The sequence below is a fragment of the Lonchura striata genome, chromosome 5 (genome assembly GCF_050655825.1).
Source record: "Lonchura striata isolate lonStrDom1 chromosome 5, ASM5065582v1, whole genome shotgun sequence".
NCBI classification, from domain to species: Eukaryota; Metazoa; Chordata; class Aves; order Passeriformes; family Estrildidae; genus Lonchura; species Lonchura striata.
Window position 1 is genome coordinate 70475576 of NC_140707.1, and position 15375 is coordinate 70490950.

The 15375-nt window shown below is 43.1% G+C and overlaps 1 protein-coding gene across 21 annotated transcripts in view; it reads right to left on the minus strand.

The window, feature by feature from the left end:
* The window catches only part of KTN1 (kinectin 1), a 77452-nt gene that overhangs the window by 34038 nt on the left and 28039 nt on the right, over positions 1-15375 (minus strand). For 17 of the 21 annotated variants that reach the window (XM_021534636.4, XM_077783900.2, XM_077783899.2 and 14 more), the window contains exons 5-12: positions 13277-13407; positions 10804-10920; positions 7594-7734; positions 5613-5719; positions 3786-3918; positions 2681-2768; positions 2212-2378; positions 1548-1616 (exon numbers count right to left, since the gene is read on the minus strand). In XM_021534636.4, the coding sequence (XP_021390311.2) occupies positions 1548-1616; positions 2212-2378; positions 2681-2768; positions 3786-3918; positions 5613-5719; positions 7594-7734; positions 10804-10920; positions 13277-13407 (953 nt within the window). The remainder of the gene's footprint in view (positions 1-1547; positions 1617-2211; positions 2379-2680; positions 2769-3785; positions 3919-5612; positions 5720-7593; positions 7735-10803; positions 10921-13276; positions 13408-15375) is intronic. The other 4 variants (XM_085580997.1, XM_085580994.1, XM_085580988.1 and 1 more) reach the window with 1 other exon arrangement.

Below are 15375 nucleotides of genomic sequence, written 5' to 3' on the forward strand. Positions count from 1 at the left end.
GGCACAGGATGCTTCCAACTATTTCCTGGCTGAGGAACATTGAAGGAATACCAGCACATAGCAATGGCCCTTCCCCTCTGGCCTGATGCAACATGAAGGGAAAAAAGACCCCTATTATTTGTCCTTCACTAGATTCAAACAAGCCATGGGGCTCACTAGCACTTCCCTTCCAGGAACTGAGTGCTTTATGGGATAGTCTGCTGACAAACCACTCAAATTAAAAAAAAAAAAAATCGAACAAATAAACAAAAAACCAACCAAACAACTACAAAAAAAAACCCTCACAAATGAAGAATTCTTTAAAAAAAAAACCTGCAAAGTGAATCAGGAGTTGTGTTATGAGCAGAAACAGCACCAAAAATTCAGCAAGTGGCATCTTTCCCTCTGGAAAAATCCTGTCCCTAGGTTGTCACACACAACAGGGCAAGAGAGACCTACCACACTGGTCTTGAAGGCCTCAAGGGACCTCTGCAGACTGTGGCAGAACTTCCATGTTCACAATTCCAGTCCCTCTTAACAGCTAAAGGAGTTTCATCACCCCTGATATCCAGAGCAGGGTACAGCCCCAACTCCCTTCTCCAAAGTGTTATTTTCACCCCCACTGTCCATGGTGGGAAAACACCCCTGAATTTTCATGGCCAGGTGAGGCTACCTGGGGAAAGCACACACCTCCAGAACCCTCCCTGTGTAACTCAAGAGCTAAAAAGTCAAATCTCCCTAAGAATGTATTGCCAAAGCCCTTAAAGGGATGAGAGGAGCAGGCCATGAAGATGCTGGAAATCTACAGTGGCTCTTCCCTCACTACTCTCCCCACCCAATGGGTTAAAGCACTTCAAGGAAAGCCAGATTTTCAGCCTGATGTTGAATTTAATCAAATTCCATCAAGCACATCCATGATTAAAAGAAGGCAGCATCCAACTGCATAGGAACAGCCTCCACTTGTGCCCCCAAAGCTTTTCTGAGCTGATTTCTGTGACCTTCCTCTATGTGGAGGCAACTCCATTTATCCTGAGGCTTTACACAGTGTTTACAACAGAAATAATGTCTCAAATAAACTAGTCAAACCAAAATTTTAGAGATTAAAATAACAGAAAGGCATTGTGCAGGTTTGGTGGGGTTTTGGTGTGATTTTTTTTTTTTCTTTTGCTTCTGCACAGAAATCAGCACTAAAATGAACAGACAGCTTGATACAGGAGCTATCACAAGGGAAAAAGCACAATCAGGTGGTTCACAGGAGGACTACAAAAAGACCAAAAGAACCACAAGACAGAATTGTAGACATGCAAAGCTACTGGACAAAAAACACTGAAAAAGGTACTACACCCTTTAGTTCTAAATGAAAGCCACTATGGAAGGAAATAAGTGGATTTTTTCCCCTCTAAAAACTAAGCTTTAAGTTTTAAAACAGTTTAAGGAACATTAGAAAAGAGGATGCTAACAAATCTCTGCTTTCAGCATTACATCCAACACCCAGCTACAAAAAGCCTTACTTTTAATGAAAGTTCACAAGTCATGACTATAAAAGAAGGTCTGAGAACATGCTGTACCTGGGCTGCCATTTGTGAATGAAACTTCTGAAGCTGAGCATTCAAAGCATCATTCTGCTCTATCAGCTCCTTGTAAGAGAGCACAGAAAGAAAAGCAGGCTGAGATCTGCAGCTATTCCACTTTTGCTAGGATTAGCTTTTAGCCATGATTATGTTAGTAAGAACAGTTCAGCATTTACATATCAGACACTTTAGAAAAAGATGCTGTTTTTTTCTCCCCACTACAACCAGCCAGTTGGGAGTGGAAGCACCAGAACTGTTCTGTATCAAGGAAAAACATTCCCTGCTGCACCATAATCCATTTGGTTTCCCTGAAGCCCTCAAAGGTTATGTCCATGCTGCCTCTCACCACCTGATACCAGGAGGAAGGAGATCACACAAACACCAAAGGTTCATGGCTGCTCTCCCAGGGTGCTCCCCACACCAGGGATCATTTCACAGCTTGGCAAATGGGGTCAGCACCATTTCCTGACTTGCCCCAAGTGCTTCTCAAGGTGTGAGGTGGTCCCACACACAAGGTCTCACTCCATAAGCAGGGTTTTTTTCATCCTTTATTCAGTGGGAAAGCTTCATTAAAGCAGCATTTCAGGGATATTTCTGTGCTTCCACAGACACAAAGTGAAAGGGAAAACCCCAAACCCTTAAAACACTTGAGGAATACTACCTGCACCTGCATTTGCATGGAGTCCTCCTCAGTAGCTCTCTTTTGCTCAGCCTCCAATAACTGCAGCATCCTCTGCTCCAGCTGCTGTTTTGACACCATTGTATCAGTAAGTTTACTGTGCAAGCTCTGGATTTCATTGTCTTTGGCCACAAGCTTATTCTGCATATCTGTAGCAGAAATGTCAGGATTTTAATTCAGAAGTCAATATTTAACTTTGAGGGAAATAATTTTCACTGTAAATGAGGAGGCTGATCAGGAGCCTCAGTCCAACAAGGTTCAGCTCCCCCACCAGCATTCAGGCTACCTGGGATCCCAAAACACTTTCCCCCAGGGGTGCTGAAGCAGGGCTGACTTCACCTGAGCTTTACTTAAGACATTTACTCAATAATGCCCCTTTTTTTTTTTTTTCACAAATGGCAACAGCCAGTTCATTGCACTAAACATTATTTGTGAATTTTGTGATACGTGCCTTGCTGTGCTGCTTCATGTTCTGCTGTTCTTTTCCTGAGATAAGCCTGGATTTCTTCCCATCTTCTCTCTGCTTCCTGCTGCTGGACCTTCACATTGAAGAAAGAGTTGATGAGAAGAACTTTAATTAATTTCTTTACCCTTAATTTCTTTTTGAAGCACTCAGAGTGCATCTCCTCAGTGCTAGTCCCAAAACATATGGCAATGAAGTGAAATTGTTTCTTGTTTCCATTAGGGCACATCAGAGAGACAGAGTGTTCTGTAATCCTCCTCCTAGACTAGTTTAGCCTATTAATTTGAAAGGCAAATTGTGAACAGGATTTCATTATAGGCTCTTAAAAGAATGGTTTCTGTAATATGAAAATGTAGCATCTTTGGCCTGATAGTTCAGAATTAACACCAGAAGCCAGACCAACCAAGCATCACATAAATCTGCATTCAGTAATTAAAACATCTCAACTCTGGATACCAATTCTCCACCTGCCAGGGCAAAAGGCAGGGAGAGCTTCTGGTACATAAGATTTAATTGCAAATATTAAAGAAATCATGAGCTCTGGATTGACATTCTGAAAACACTTTCTCCTATTAAAAAAAAGGCAAAATAATTTTTCTTCCAAAGAAACAGATTTATCCATAAGCCTGCCCACTTACATTTTAACTCTTTAAAAAGTATATTTATTATAATTTTTTCTTTTATTTATATTAAAATTAAGAGTCAAATTAATTTAACTCTTTAAAAAGTATATTTATTTTAGAATACATTTAAGCAAAAGCATGCAGCTTCAAATAAAAACCACACAAGGACAGTGCCATCTAGATGAATGGCTCTGCAGTACCAACTCTTGTTGGAATTGTACTCTTACAGAAAGCAAAATAAAAAGCTTAACTGGTGATGTTGAAAATATATTTACCTGGAAGGTAAGTTTCACTTCACAGGAAGTCTATAATCACTCAAAACCCAGTGCACTGAACAAAACCATTAAATAAACCCCTAGGCTGGCTGAGCCCATCTGAAACGAGCAGCTCAAGCAATTCCCAGCCGCCTCACATCCCAGCTCAGATAAAACCCTGAGCACAACCTGCCAGGCAGGGCAAACCCCAGGCACCTTGAGCTGAGCCACTGCCTGCTCTGCATTCTTCTTCTGGAGCTCCTCTTGCTGCAGTTTGCTGCTCTTCTCCCCCAGCTCGTTCATCAGCCTGGCGTAGTCCTGGCGCAGCTTGTTCAGCTCTGCCGACTGCCTGCAAACAAACAAACATTGCCACGGGGGTTTGTGACATTCACATCATTCTGTCTCTCAGGATTTCTAGAGAAGCGCAGAGAGAAGAAGAGGAAGCAATCTTTATCTCTGCTCCTTTGTTTTCCCCATGTGGAATGTGGTGTGGAGATTGTTTACCTGCAGTGATGGCTGGGTTGGATTCTAGTGAAGGTTGTTTGGGGTCAGTGACCAATGGGATCCAGCTGTGGCTCAGGCTCTCAGCAGAGAGTCACAAGTTTGTTAGGGAAGTAAGAAGTATATAAAATAGTATAGTATCTCTTTAAATAGTATATTAATGTGATATAGTATAGTTTTAATAAAGCAAATCCTTATGATTTGGAGCCTGACATCATCATTTCTTCCCCCATCCGGGGTCACCACATTTTTACTGTAGGGGTTTGCTATTCAAATGTCAACACCAAATCCTGTATTTGCAACCAAAGGGTGGGTTTGGGGTGTTTTCCCCTCTCTAAAACTGTTTTATGCCAGGAATGGGATGAAGGTCAGGTAGTCCTGGCCACAGCAGCAGAACCATCTCTCCTGGTCATCAGCACAAGTCAGTAGCCACAAGCCAGGGTCAGGAACTAAAGGTCAGCAACAAGCCACAAGCAGCAGCTCCTGGAAGAGGTCTGGAAGCAGACTGGCAAGATTTGGGCACGCTGATGTCAACTAAAGAGGCTCAGTAAGGAAAGGTCTCACATGGAAATTCACATTATTTTCCTCTTCCCATAAAGGATTATTGATCCCAGGCCTGCTGAGGACTATTCCTCCTGGACTACTAACTGCACACATTTCTTCAGAATATTTGTTGCCTCTTGGCCTTGACCTGACTATTAACTTATGGAGGTATCTGATGCACTTTCTCAGCTGGGAGAGAAGATGCATTTGTTCAGCCCAAGGGAAGAATTTTGAGGCTGCCCTTTGTGCCTAAGCAAGTAAAAAGCATTTCATTTTTAACTCAAGTCTGCTTGAATTAAAGCCTTTTCAGGATAACTGTCTGAAAGATAATAATGCTTTGTTTAAATGAACAGGACCCATAAAATGAAGGTTCCACACTCTTCTCTAAGCACTTGACATTCAGTAATAAATATCTGAGACAGGATATTGTGTCAGTTTTGTCTTCTACACCCCTTAACCAGGGTGCTCAGCTTTTACCTGCACAATACACAAAATCCTCCCTGCCAGCTCAGGGGCAGCCCAAGTTATAATTCCTAAAATATAATTTTTGTTTCTCCAAACATTTGCAACACCAGCAAATAAATCCAAGTGCCACCCCAGCAGCATCAGTAACTGCAGGGTATTGATATGTAAGTTTAGAGCTGCTGTTCTCCCAAGAGGCCACAACCAGCAGCTCTCCTAAAGCCCCAGGGGAAGGATACACACCCTGCCAAAAACACCAGAGGCGCCTGAGCACTGCTGCACTTCTTTCTCTTAAAGCCTCAGCAGCACAGCCTAAAAGCTCAGGCTTCAAGTTGAAAAAAGGCAATTATTTATTCTGAAAGCTCTGGCCCAATGCAAACACCACCAGCTACCTGTCCAGCCCAAAATATTTGTGTTCCCAACTTAACTACTAATTCAGAGACAGCCAAGGACTTGGAAACAAAAGAAGCAGAAGCCAGAACAACTCTTCAGGGGAGGCTCAAAAACACACAGAGTTCCAAATAGCTGCCAACATACTTGCTCTCCATTTGATTGGTGGAAGTGCTGACAGCATCTCTCAGGATACCATTTTCCTGCTTCAGGTGGCTTATTTCTGCCTCCATCTGCTCACGGAGCTGCTGGAACTGATGGGGAAAGAAAGATCAATTCTGTAAAAGATTAGGCTAAGGAGCAATAAAAATAAAAATAAAAAAAAAACAGCTTGTAGGAGTAGGTAAGATATAACAATAATTTCAGTAAATCAAACTAAGTGGATTTTTTGGGAGAGGGGGGAGCTTTGTTTCTGCCTCACACACCAGTTTTTAAATTAAACTGTGCTACTGAGACCCTTGTGCTCAAATCAAAGCACAGGTTTCCTTTTATATCAGTGCATCAACCTATTTATCAAGGCAACCTTTTTTATGGTTTAAAAGGCTACATAAGTGCTACTCAGAATACCAATTGCTCAGCTACATAACCTGAGATATTTATCAATAACTGGATACCAATATATTACTTTTCCAAAGGGAAATAAAACAAGTGTGCTGTGAATTATCATTAGACAATCCTTGTTTGCTGTTCCTTTCAACAAACCAGGAAAAGTAACAAAAAAATAACAATACACAGATTACAGCATGCAAGCTGCCAAAAGGCTAGTCCTCATCTAATATTCTGATTTTCAGCAAGGTTCCAAAGCTGAGGCAGAAATAAACTCTGATAACCCAAGGTTCAGAATGGTGTGAACAAAGTCAAAAGACAGGATTTAAAGAGAAAAAATGGACTCTGCATATGCAAATACAGCAAAGCTGGTCTTGGAGCCCAAAAGTCTGCTCTGAAAATCCTTGAGCACACACAATACTCTTCCTTTATCAGTGCCAGTCTGTAGATATGGCTGACACCATTCCAAAACCCAGTTTCATCAAGTGGATGATTCATCAGTGAGCCTTTCTCACACTAGAAAATCCAAATAAATGTTTGCATGACAACTCAGCAGCAGCGAGCAGTCCCTTGCAGGGCTGCCACCTCCAGTTCTGCCCCAAACAACACAAGCTGGACCTTGGTCATTTATTGGGTAGTTCTTTTCCTTGCCTGTTTTGTTTTTTAATGCCAACAAAATCCCAAAGAAGCAGGGTCACAAATCCCACCCAGCTGGAAGCTGTGACTATTTTCAGCTCCTCTGCCATGCTGCAGCACATCAGCAGAGGGAGCAGGACCAGAGGACTGGACCTTTTGCATTTCCTTTCTCCAGCACAGCCTGGGACAGCAGCACTTGCTAAAGTCTCCCTGGTGTGCCCAGGTCTCCTTCCCCTTTCCCCAGCCAGCAGCAAGACCCTCTCCTTGTCCAGTTATCTACACAGGTTTCAAGGAAGTTTCCTCAGCTCCAAAACTGTAGAGATGCTGTTCTCCAAAGGGCCATGACAGAAGATACAATTTTGAAGTTGGGAAGTTCACGTGTTGGGCTTAATGCTATGACATCCATACATACAGGAAAGAATGACTAAAATGAAATCTAAATATAAGATAGGCCATTTTCCTTAGAAAAATCTAAGTTAAACTTTTAAATCGGATTAAACAAACCTTTCTAAAGTCACTCCATTAAGCAACTAAAATAGAAAGTAACAAGGGTCTTAAAAAAATACAAATGGCTGCTCCTGAAATATTTCCAGCAAAGCACTCCCTCAGGCATTGATATTTCATGTGTATTATGCTATGCTGTCACTCTGTACTATAATCTTAGAGACATTTATCTGCTGGTAAATGATCATCAGCGTTAGTGGCTCCCTTAAGCTGAGTATTTCAATTAGACTTTACACTTTAATTGAATAACATTTCAGCAGAACACCAGGAAGGAAAAGGAACTAGATCAGGGACCAGCTGCTTGGCCAGCACTGGGCTTTACACATCTCAAAGGCCAGCTGTGAGAACTCCTTTTCTTTCAAACCAGGAAGCTCCCACAAAGTTTTGCAGTGATTTCTCAGCAGTTGTGCATCAACTCCAGCAGTTTTGGCAAAGCATTTACCTTGATCTTCATCTGCTGAGACTCTTGGTAGCTGACGTGGATTTTGCTCTGGAAGGTGCCGTGCTCCTTCTCCAGCGCGTTGATTCGCTCGCGCATCTTGGCCGTGAGCAAACCATTCCTCTCCTTCTCTGCCACCAGCTCCTGGGGTGGGAAGTGACAGGAAAAGGGAAAACAACTCACCCACTGCTGCTTTCTAAAGGCTAAGAGTCTTTAAGATCACTAAAAATGCAGCAAGTGTGCATCAAACCGAAGTTGTTGGAGTTATGGATGCTGAGAATTTTAGACTTTCTGAGCTGACAGACGCTGACTCCCAGGAGAACATTTCAAAATTTCACCTGAGGCTTCCAAAATTGATTGATAGCACTGGGATTATGTAGTTGTATGTATGTAGTTGATTAGAAGTGTGTAATGCCAAAGGGTGGAAAATTTAAGAGTTTAGAGTTTTAGAATATAGTAATATATACACAGAGCAAAATAGAAGTTTTAAGGCAGAAGCTAGTCCTCCTTCCTTACCTTCTTCCTTCTTCAGGGGTTTGAGTGGTATTTTGTAATTGGACAGAAAAGTCTGCGGACTTTGTGGACTTTGAATGATTAGTTATTAGATTAAAAGTGAAAATAATTTAAGTGTCATTTCTTAATTAGACAGTTTAGCCTTCAAAAACCTTATAGCAAAAGGTTGATTGATAACCATTTTATACCTAGTTAGTGAAGAACTGTAGAATTCACTACCTGTGAAATGGTAACATAAATAAGAAATAATAAACACCTAAATCTGAATGCAAACTATCATCTGAAGTACCTTCAATCCTAGCCTCAACAAGAGAAAAAAGAAGCCAAAAACCAACATTTAATGGTGTGAAGATCGAACTCACAACCTCCACAAAGTCAGCATTAAATCTTTGTTCAGCAAATCTACAGAATCAGACCAGCATTCAAAACCTTACACTGATCCTGTACCGTCATAAATCTCATGTTTATTAAAAAGTCTGCCAATTTAAACACTGATCTTGTGCTGTCTCACAAGAGATGGGAGTCTTATTAGTCTTATTATTAGTCTGGCCAAATCACAGAGTCCTAACAACTAAAATCACAGATATCACAGAAGACAAAGCTTAGACTTTCATCCCAAGTTTAGCAAAATGAAGAACACAGGTAAAGCACCATGGCAAAATAGAGCACTTTAGAGCAAAATAATTGCATTGTAGCAGGTTGCAAAGCCAGGAGCTTTGCCACAGGAGATGGGCTATTAGTGCACTACAAAGGCCAGAGAAGCCCTGAATCCCACCAGCATGATGCCATAGTATAGCTTTCAGATGAAAATACACATTGCTTTTTAATCTTTTATTAGCCAGTAATTCAACCCAGACACCTGAGAAATCCACAGAGCTGCTTCTCTGCAATATAAATGCACTTGCTGTAGTAAGCAAAACCATTAAGTGCAGCTTTCAGCAGCTCTCATCACACAAATAGCAATTTGTACCACCCCAGCTTCAGGTGTTTTCAGCCACAAAACTCCTAACACTGCCAGGGAGTCCTGACACAATTTAAATGCTCTAAATTATTAGCCTGAACACCCTCCATCTCTTTGGAGTAATTATAGTCTTTTTCACCTTTTAGTTTAAATAAAAGCTATACTCTCTTGTAGATCAAACTCCAAATTTTATGTCGCTTCTGCAAATACAATACAGACAGCTTGAAACAAATCTTCCTCCACTTTTTTAACTAAGATGCAACTAAAAGAAGGGCACCAGGACACACTGCAGCCTCCTTTATCCCTACACCAATCCCACAATTCACTTGCAGTCCTCAGTAACCCAGCTACCCTGTCAGGGTAGAACCAGAGATCCTGGGAAGATTTAACTTTTTCCTAGTTTGTGTTTTGCCAAATAGCTCTGAGTCTTGAGGTACTCAGCTCTTGCTCTGATTTATCCTCCCCAGGTATCATCTTTATCAAGATCCCTGCAGGAATCATTCTGCACCTTAAAGCACCTTTAGCTTTTGACAGTGCTTTCAGAGAAACACATTAACTGGAAGATAAGAGCTTTTATCAGTCAAGCTGAGCTTTATCCCTTGTTTGTCCTGATACTTCAGCATTGCAGCAACTTTGCTTTTATCCATTTTCTCCCAGTTTTTCCCTTCCCCAGTTCAGATGGGAACCCATCCCCCAATGACTCCCTACCTCTCTACAGCTCCTGCCTCTCCTTTACAAGCACCACCTTGCAGTTGTTTTTTCCCCAAACACATCTGCATTTCCCACACTCAGATTCCTTCATCCATTCCCTCTGCTCCTTCAGCAGCAGATCACTCTCTCCAATTTCATTCTGCAGTCCTGAGCCAGTTTCTTTTTTCCCTCCAAACACATCACAAGCTCTTCTCTCTCTAGTTAGACACTGACTATCCCAAACCTCTTGATCCCACCTGTAAACACCTGTGTCCTGCCAGGAGCTCACACAACACCCACTCCCTTCTTCCTCTCTCTTCTCCCAACTCCTGCATCCTCTGGCCACTCTGCTCCCACCTTTGGCCACCCAGCTTTCTGTGCCCAAATTATGTCCCACAATGTGGCTTCCTGAGTCTAATGCTCATGTGCTTCCAGACCAGCCAAAACACATAAATCTTTCTCCCAAGACTCCAAAATTCTCATATCTGCCTCATTATTTGGTCTACTGTGACTGTTTTCCTCTAAAACATGCATAAAAGAGTAAATTTTAATAAACTAGTTTTGACAGTGATGCATCAGCATCATGTCTCTAAGTCCAAAGCAATCAGAGCTGCACCTCCAGGGGGCTAAGCAGGCAGTCTGCACTGTCTGTATTTTCCTTCTTGAAGGAAACCAATGATTACTGTGCCTAGAAGCACACAGGCATGTGAATGCTGCACTATGGACCAAATTAAAACTGTGATGCAGGAAAGACATTTCATATTTGCATCCATAGAGCAGTCTCACAGTGGTGAATAAAGAGCTTTTAAAAGTGACCATTTGAAAATAAAAACAGGCTCAGCTTAAAAGTCTCAGTAAATTGAACTCCCTGGAAAAACTACTGGAAAGCAACTGCATAAATACATTGTAAAGCCAAACATAGCATCTTGGCAAACTTTTTCAGTAAAAATATTGCACCTTTTGGCTTAGCTCAGTGAACTAGCATTTGCTGGCTGCTAGTCCTCCAAAGCCCTGCTCCTCTCTAAAGCCATGAACACCTCAGTATTTACCTGGGAGAGCTGCTTGCACTTCTCCTTTGCAACAGCTGCCTCCTCCTTCATGGCTGTGAGCATCTTCTCCTTGTCCTGGAGCTGGTGCAGAGCTGCAGCTGTCTCAGCCTTGCTGGCCTGCAGCAGGATGACATAAAAATAAGCACAAGCAGTGGCACAGCACACTAAAAGGCAGCAGGGCAAAACTGAGAGGAGGAAACACTCCCTCCTGCTCCCAAATTTTCCATCTGCACAATGCACGTGGCCACCACTGGTACTCAGTTCTGCCACTAATGGATTCACCAGGCAAAGAAATGCATTTTTCAAAGCATGGAAAGCAATTAAGAGGGTAAATGGGCTCTTAAGGTGCTTCCCCATTGGAAGAGAGCTGCAGTGGGGAAAACAAAGAACAGCCATTAAGAGAAATAATGGGAAAAGATGCAGAGATGCTGAATCAGTCAATAACTGTGGCTGGAAGGACTTCCAAGATCAGCTGGTCCAGCCCACACTCAGAGCAGGTATAATCCAACAAATGTAATTGCTTGAAATATCTCACCACAAAGGGAAAAGGAAACACTGATCTGGTGCCTCCTTCCACTTCCCAGGAGAGCCTCCAGCTGATGTAGTTACATTTCTGCCAGCACACTGACACAAAAAGTTTCAGAGATACTCCAGGGAATAGACCTAGAGGAACAATCCCCATGGTCCTGCTACTTGCATACTGGTCCTACAAATGAAATAAATGTAATAAAGAGCACAATTCTATGTGCTTGTGCTCAGATTTGACTCAGTGAAGTGTGATGGTTGTGCAGTCTCAGCCCTTGAAGGGTTCAAGCCCAGACTGGACAAAGCCCTGAGCAGCCTGAGCTGACCTCAGAGCTCGTGATGCTTTGAGGAGGTTGGACAACTTGGACTTCACTTATTGAAGTCTGAAAACTGAAGAAGGAAAGAAGTGTCAGTCCCATAAACGGACCCTGAATTTCTTTGGAAATTCTCCTTTAGTGGTAATGTGCATGCCTGCAATACAAACACACTGTCAGTGACTTATATGAGCTACAGAGAGAACACAATTCACACTTCCACCTACAGAAACCTACGTTTATTTTTGTTGTCTACAAACCCAGGAACTCATTTTCACCCTAAAGGTTCAGCTTTAACACCAAACCTTCCTTTAAAAGAAAAAAAACCACAGCAAGCAGAGTGGCTGCTCAAACAGGCAACATCATTCCAAGGGTAGCACTACTGGGTTGTCTTTGGAGGTTTTAAAGATTTAACTGGACAAATCTCTCAGCAACTTGCTCAGAATTCAGTGCTGGACCTGTTCTGAGCAGGCAGCTGGACTACACAGCCTCCTGAAGCCCCTCCCAGTCCAAGTTGTGTTGTTATGCTGATATACTGCATATATACTGGACTGACACGTAGCCAGTTCTGCATTTCTGCTCTGGTACCGTGTCTGCAGAGGAACACAGGATTGCAAGAGCTCAAGTGTGACATACAGGATGTGACAAGCACAAAGTGACACCCACAGTGAGTCATGGCAGGGAGGAGTAGGTGTGTGCCCAGCAACAGGACGAGGAGCAATGGCCACAAACTAAAATACAAGTTGCACCTCAACCTGAGGAAGAGCTGCTTTCCCTGGAGGATGGCAGAGACCTGGAGCAGCTGCCCAGGGAAGTTTCCTTCTCTGGAGACATTCCAAATCCACATGGACACATTCCTGTGTCACCTGTTCAGGTGGCCCTGCCTTGGCCAGGGGCTTGGACTGGATGGCTTTCAGAGCTCCCTTCCACCCCAAGGATTGTGTGATTCTGTATTGATAAGATATTGGTGGACACCATTCTCTTCTGTCTTGACTACAGGAATTAAAAAGAACTGCCAAACACTGGCACACGCTGCCCAGAGGGGTTTTGCAGCCATTCCCTGAAGGCTTTAGGATATCCAGGCTGGATAAAGGCCTGAGCAGTGTGGGCTGACCTCAGAGCTGGTCCTGCTTCAACCAGGAGGCTGAACCACTCCTTGAGGTCCCTTCCAAACCTGCACTGACCTATAAAAAATACCCAAAGAAGTTAAATTACATTGCATAGACTTGCAAAGCACAGAACTGACTGATCAAGTGCTCAGCCACAGCAGCTTGCTCTGAATTCCTCCCATAGCTTATCCTATTTACACATTTGGGAAAGATCACTCCCAAAAGTCACCAGCCATCCTTCCCTGTGCCAACACACACATGCCAGCAGCAGCATTCCTGCTTTATTCCTTGCTCTCCATGGCCATGCCTGCTCTTCCCAAGTGACCAGAGCCACCCCTGGCATGGAAGATGGCAACACAAAGGCATCTGACAGTTCACTGCTGCATGCCAGGCAAGCACAGAGCAGCTGGATAGAGTCTCCCAAAGACAGATCACACTGACAGAGCTGATCTGACAGCACCTCCTCCAGTTCCTGTTTGTTTAATAAGTTTTGTGTTACCCCCCTCCCACTCCACAGTCATTCACCTTTTGCAAGAAATCATGAATTGCACCAGATTTTTCCTTTAACACCTCCACTACACAACGGGCCTCGTCTTCAGAGAAAATCATATTCTTCATGGATGTTACAAAATCCTTGAATTTTACTTCAGCATTCTCTGCAACACAGAAGGGAGGATTTATTTACTTTGGAGTCCATACAGAATTATTTATTTTGCCTTGAAACAGCATGTGATGGGGTATCATTATGCATTATATTTAATTCCAGTCTGAAATGCCAAGAAGCGAGAGGTCATGAACATTGAGCAAAAATAACATCTCTCCAATTTAAACCCGATAACAATCTGCCAGCTGATTGTTTTGGGAAAAGAGAAAATCCCACCACTCTGTTTGCACAGTTGGTAACATTTATAGTGCTGCTAGCAAGAAGACAAAGCATAACGCAGATTCTGCAGGAGAAAAATAGCATAAATGTGAAAAATTGAAGAGTCCTTTCCAGTGTATCATGACAGTAATTTAAACTGAGCTCTCAATTTGGAGGACAGCCTGGCTGCACAAGCAATATGCACATGAAAAGTTAATTAATTAAAAAACTGGCACATTTTTGATTACAATATATGGAAGACAAAAATATTAACTTCCAAATTTAGATTGAGGGAACTGCTGCAAGAAAAGTTCAGCAGCAGGAAGATAAATCAGTACAATCCCTCTTAATGGCTGGCCAAGTGTTTAAAGAGACACACACAAGGAAAGACAATTCAACTGAACTATTCTCTAACAGAAACCACTGCTCACAAACAGGCTGCTCATAGACAGGTCATTAGGTGGCCCTCTGACTCCAGGAAATGGGAGCACAAGATCAAGGCACCCCATATCCCTGTCAAATATTCACCAGTGCCCAAAAGTGTGTGAAGGGATGGGAAGAATTAAAAAAAGCACAAGCTTAGAAGTGATGTTTGGTCAGAAATTGTCCCATAGATAGTGGAGACAGGTCTGGGTTTCTCACCACAGGTGCTAAACATGCCCTGAAATCAAAGTACACATCAAACCCAAAGATCTGTCTGAGAAATAAATAAAGAACAAAAAAGCAGCAGTGACTCTATGCCCTAAAGAAATTACCAAGCATAAAATCACTGAATGACAGAGCATGGGGAGGGAGTGCTGAGGAATTCTAGCACACTGTCTCCTAGTCCTATATCCAACTTAGTCTTCAGTTCAGCTCACATCAGTGTTGCATTGACATCATCAGTGATGCTGCTACCAGGAATATGCCAAGATGCTGAGACCACAGCCCAGTGAGCCAGGAACTGATCCCAGCTGGGTCAGGACCAGCCCAAGCCCTGTGCTCCCTGAAGGCACAGAGACCTTGCCCTTGCATCCAAGGAGCTTACAATTAGAGCAGGGCAAGATTTCTATATTGGGAGGGCAAATCCCAGCTGACACAGGAGAATTAGGAGTTCATGGAGAAGGTCACAGCGTGCCGAGGAAATGAGAAGGGACAGGAGCACGTGAGGGGCTCTGATGCTGCAGGACAGTAACGTGCCAGCCACTGAGCCAGAAGCACAAGGGAAGCCTCAGGAATGTGGGAATCCAATTAAAGAACTTCCAGGAAGCTTTTGAGGGGGTACTTTAGATGACAAGACTAAAAAGAGAGGTTCCAAAGAGTGAAGTGAGTGACCAGACAGTGCTGAAGAATCAGCCTTCTGCCCAATCCTGAGCTCAGCTGCCTGGCTTCTCTCTGGCTGCTTACAAATTTGAGGTCTCACCTCATGGCTCAAACTTACTAGTTTGTCAGGCTTTGAGATGGTCAAAGGCCTATTTAAAGCTTCAGGGTAGAACACAACGTTCATTAATCACTCCAGGCATTTGTGGGAGAGTATGAAGGAAGTTCCCCTGTCCCAACCAATTCCAACTGCACTGAAGGGAAAATTTGGAGTCTCCCTGGAAATTGCCAGACTCTCTCCACTGACAATCTGCTCCAGGTCACTCTGTATTGCGCTGGGTCAGCCTCAGATAGCTCCATGAACAGCCCTAGAGCATGCAGGCTGCCCTTCCAGCCTCCAGCAGCCTCCAAGGGCTTGTGCTGGACGCCCTGGCTTTGGAGTCCATCCCTGTGAGCAATGTCT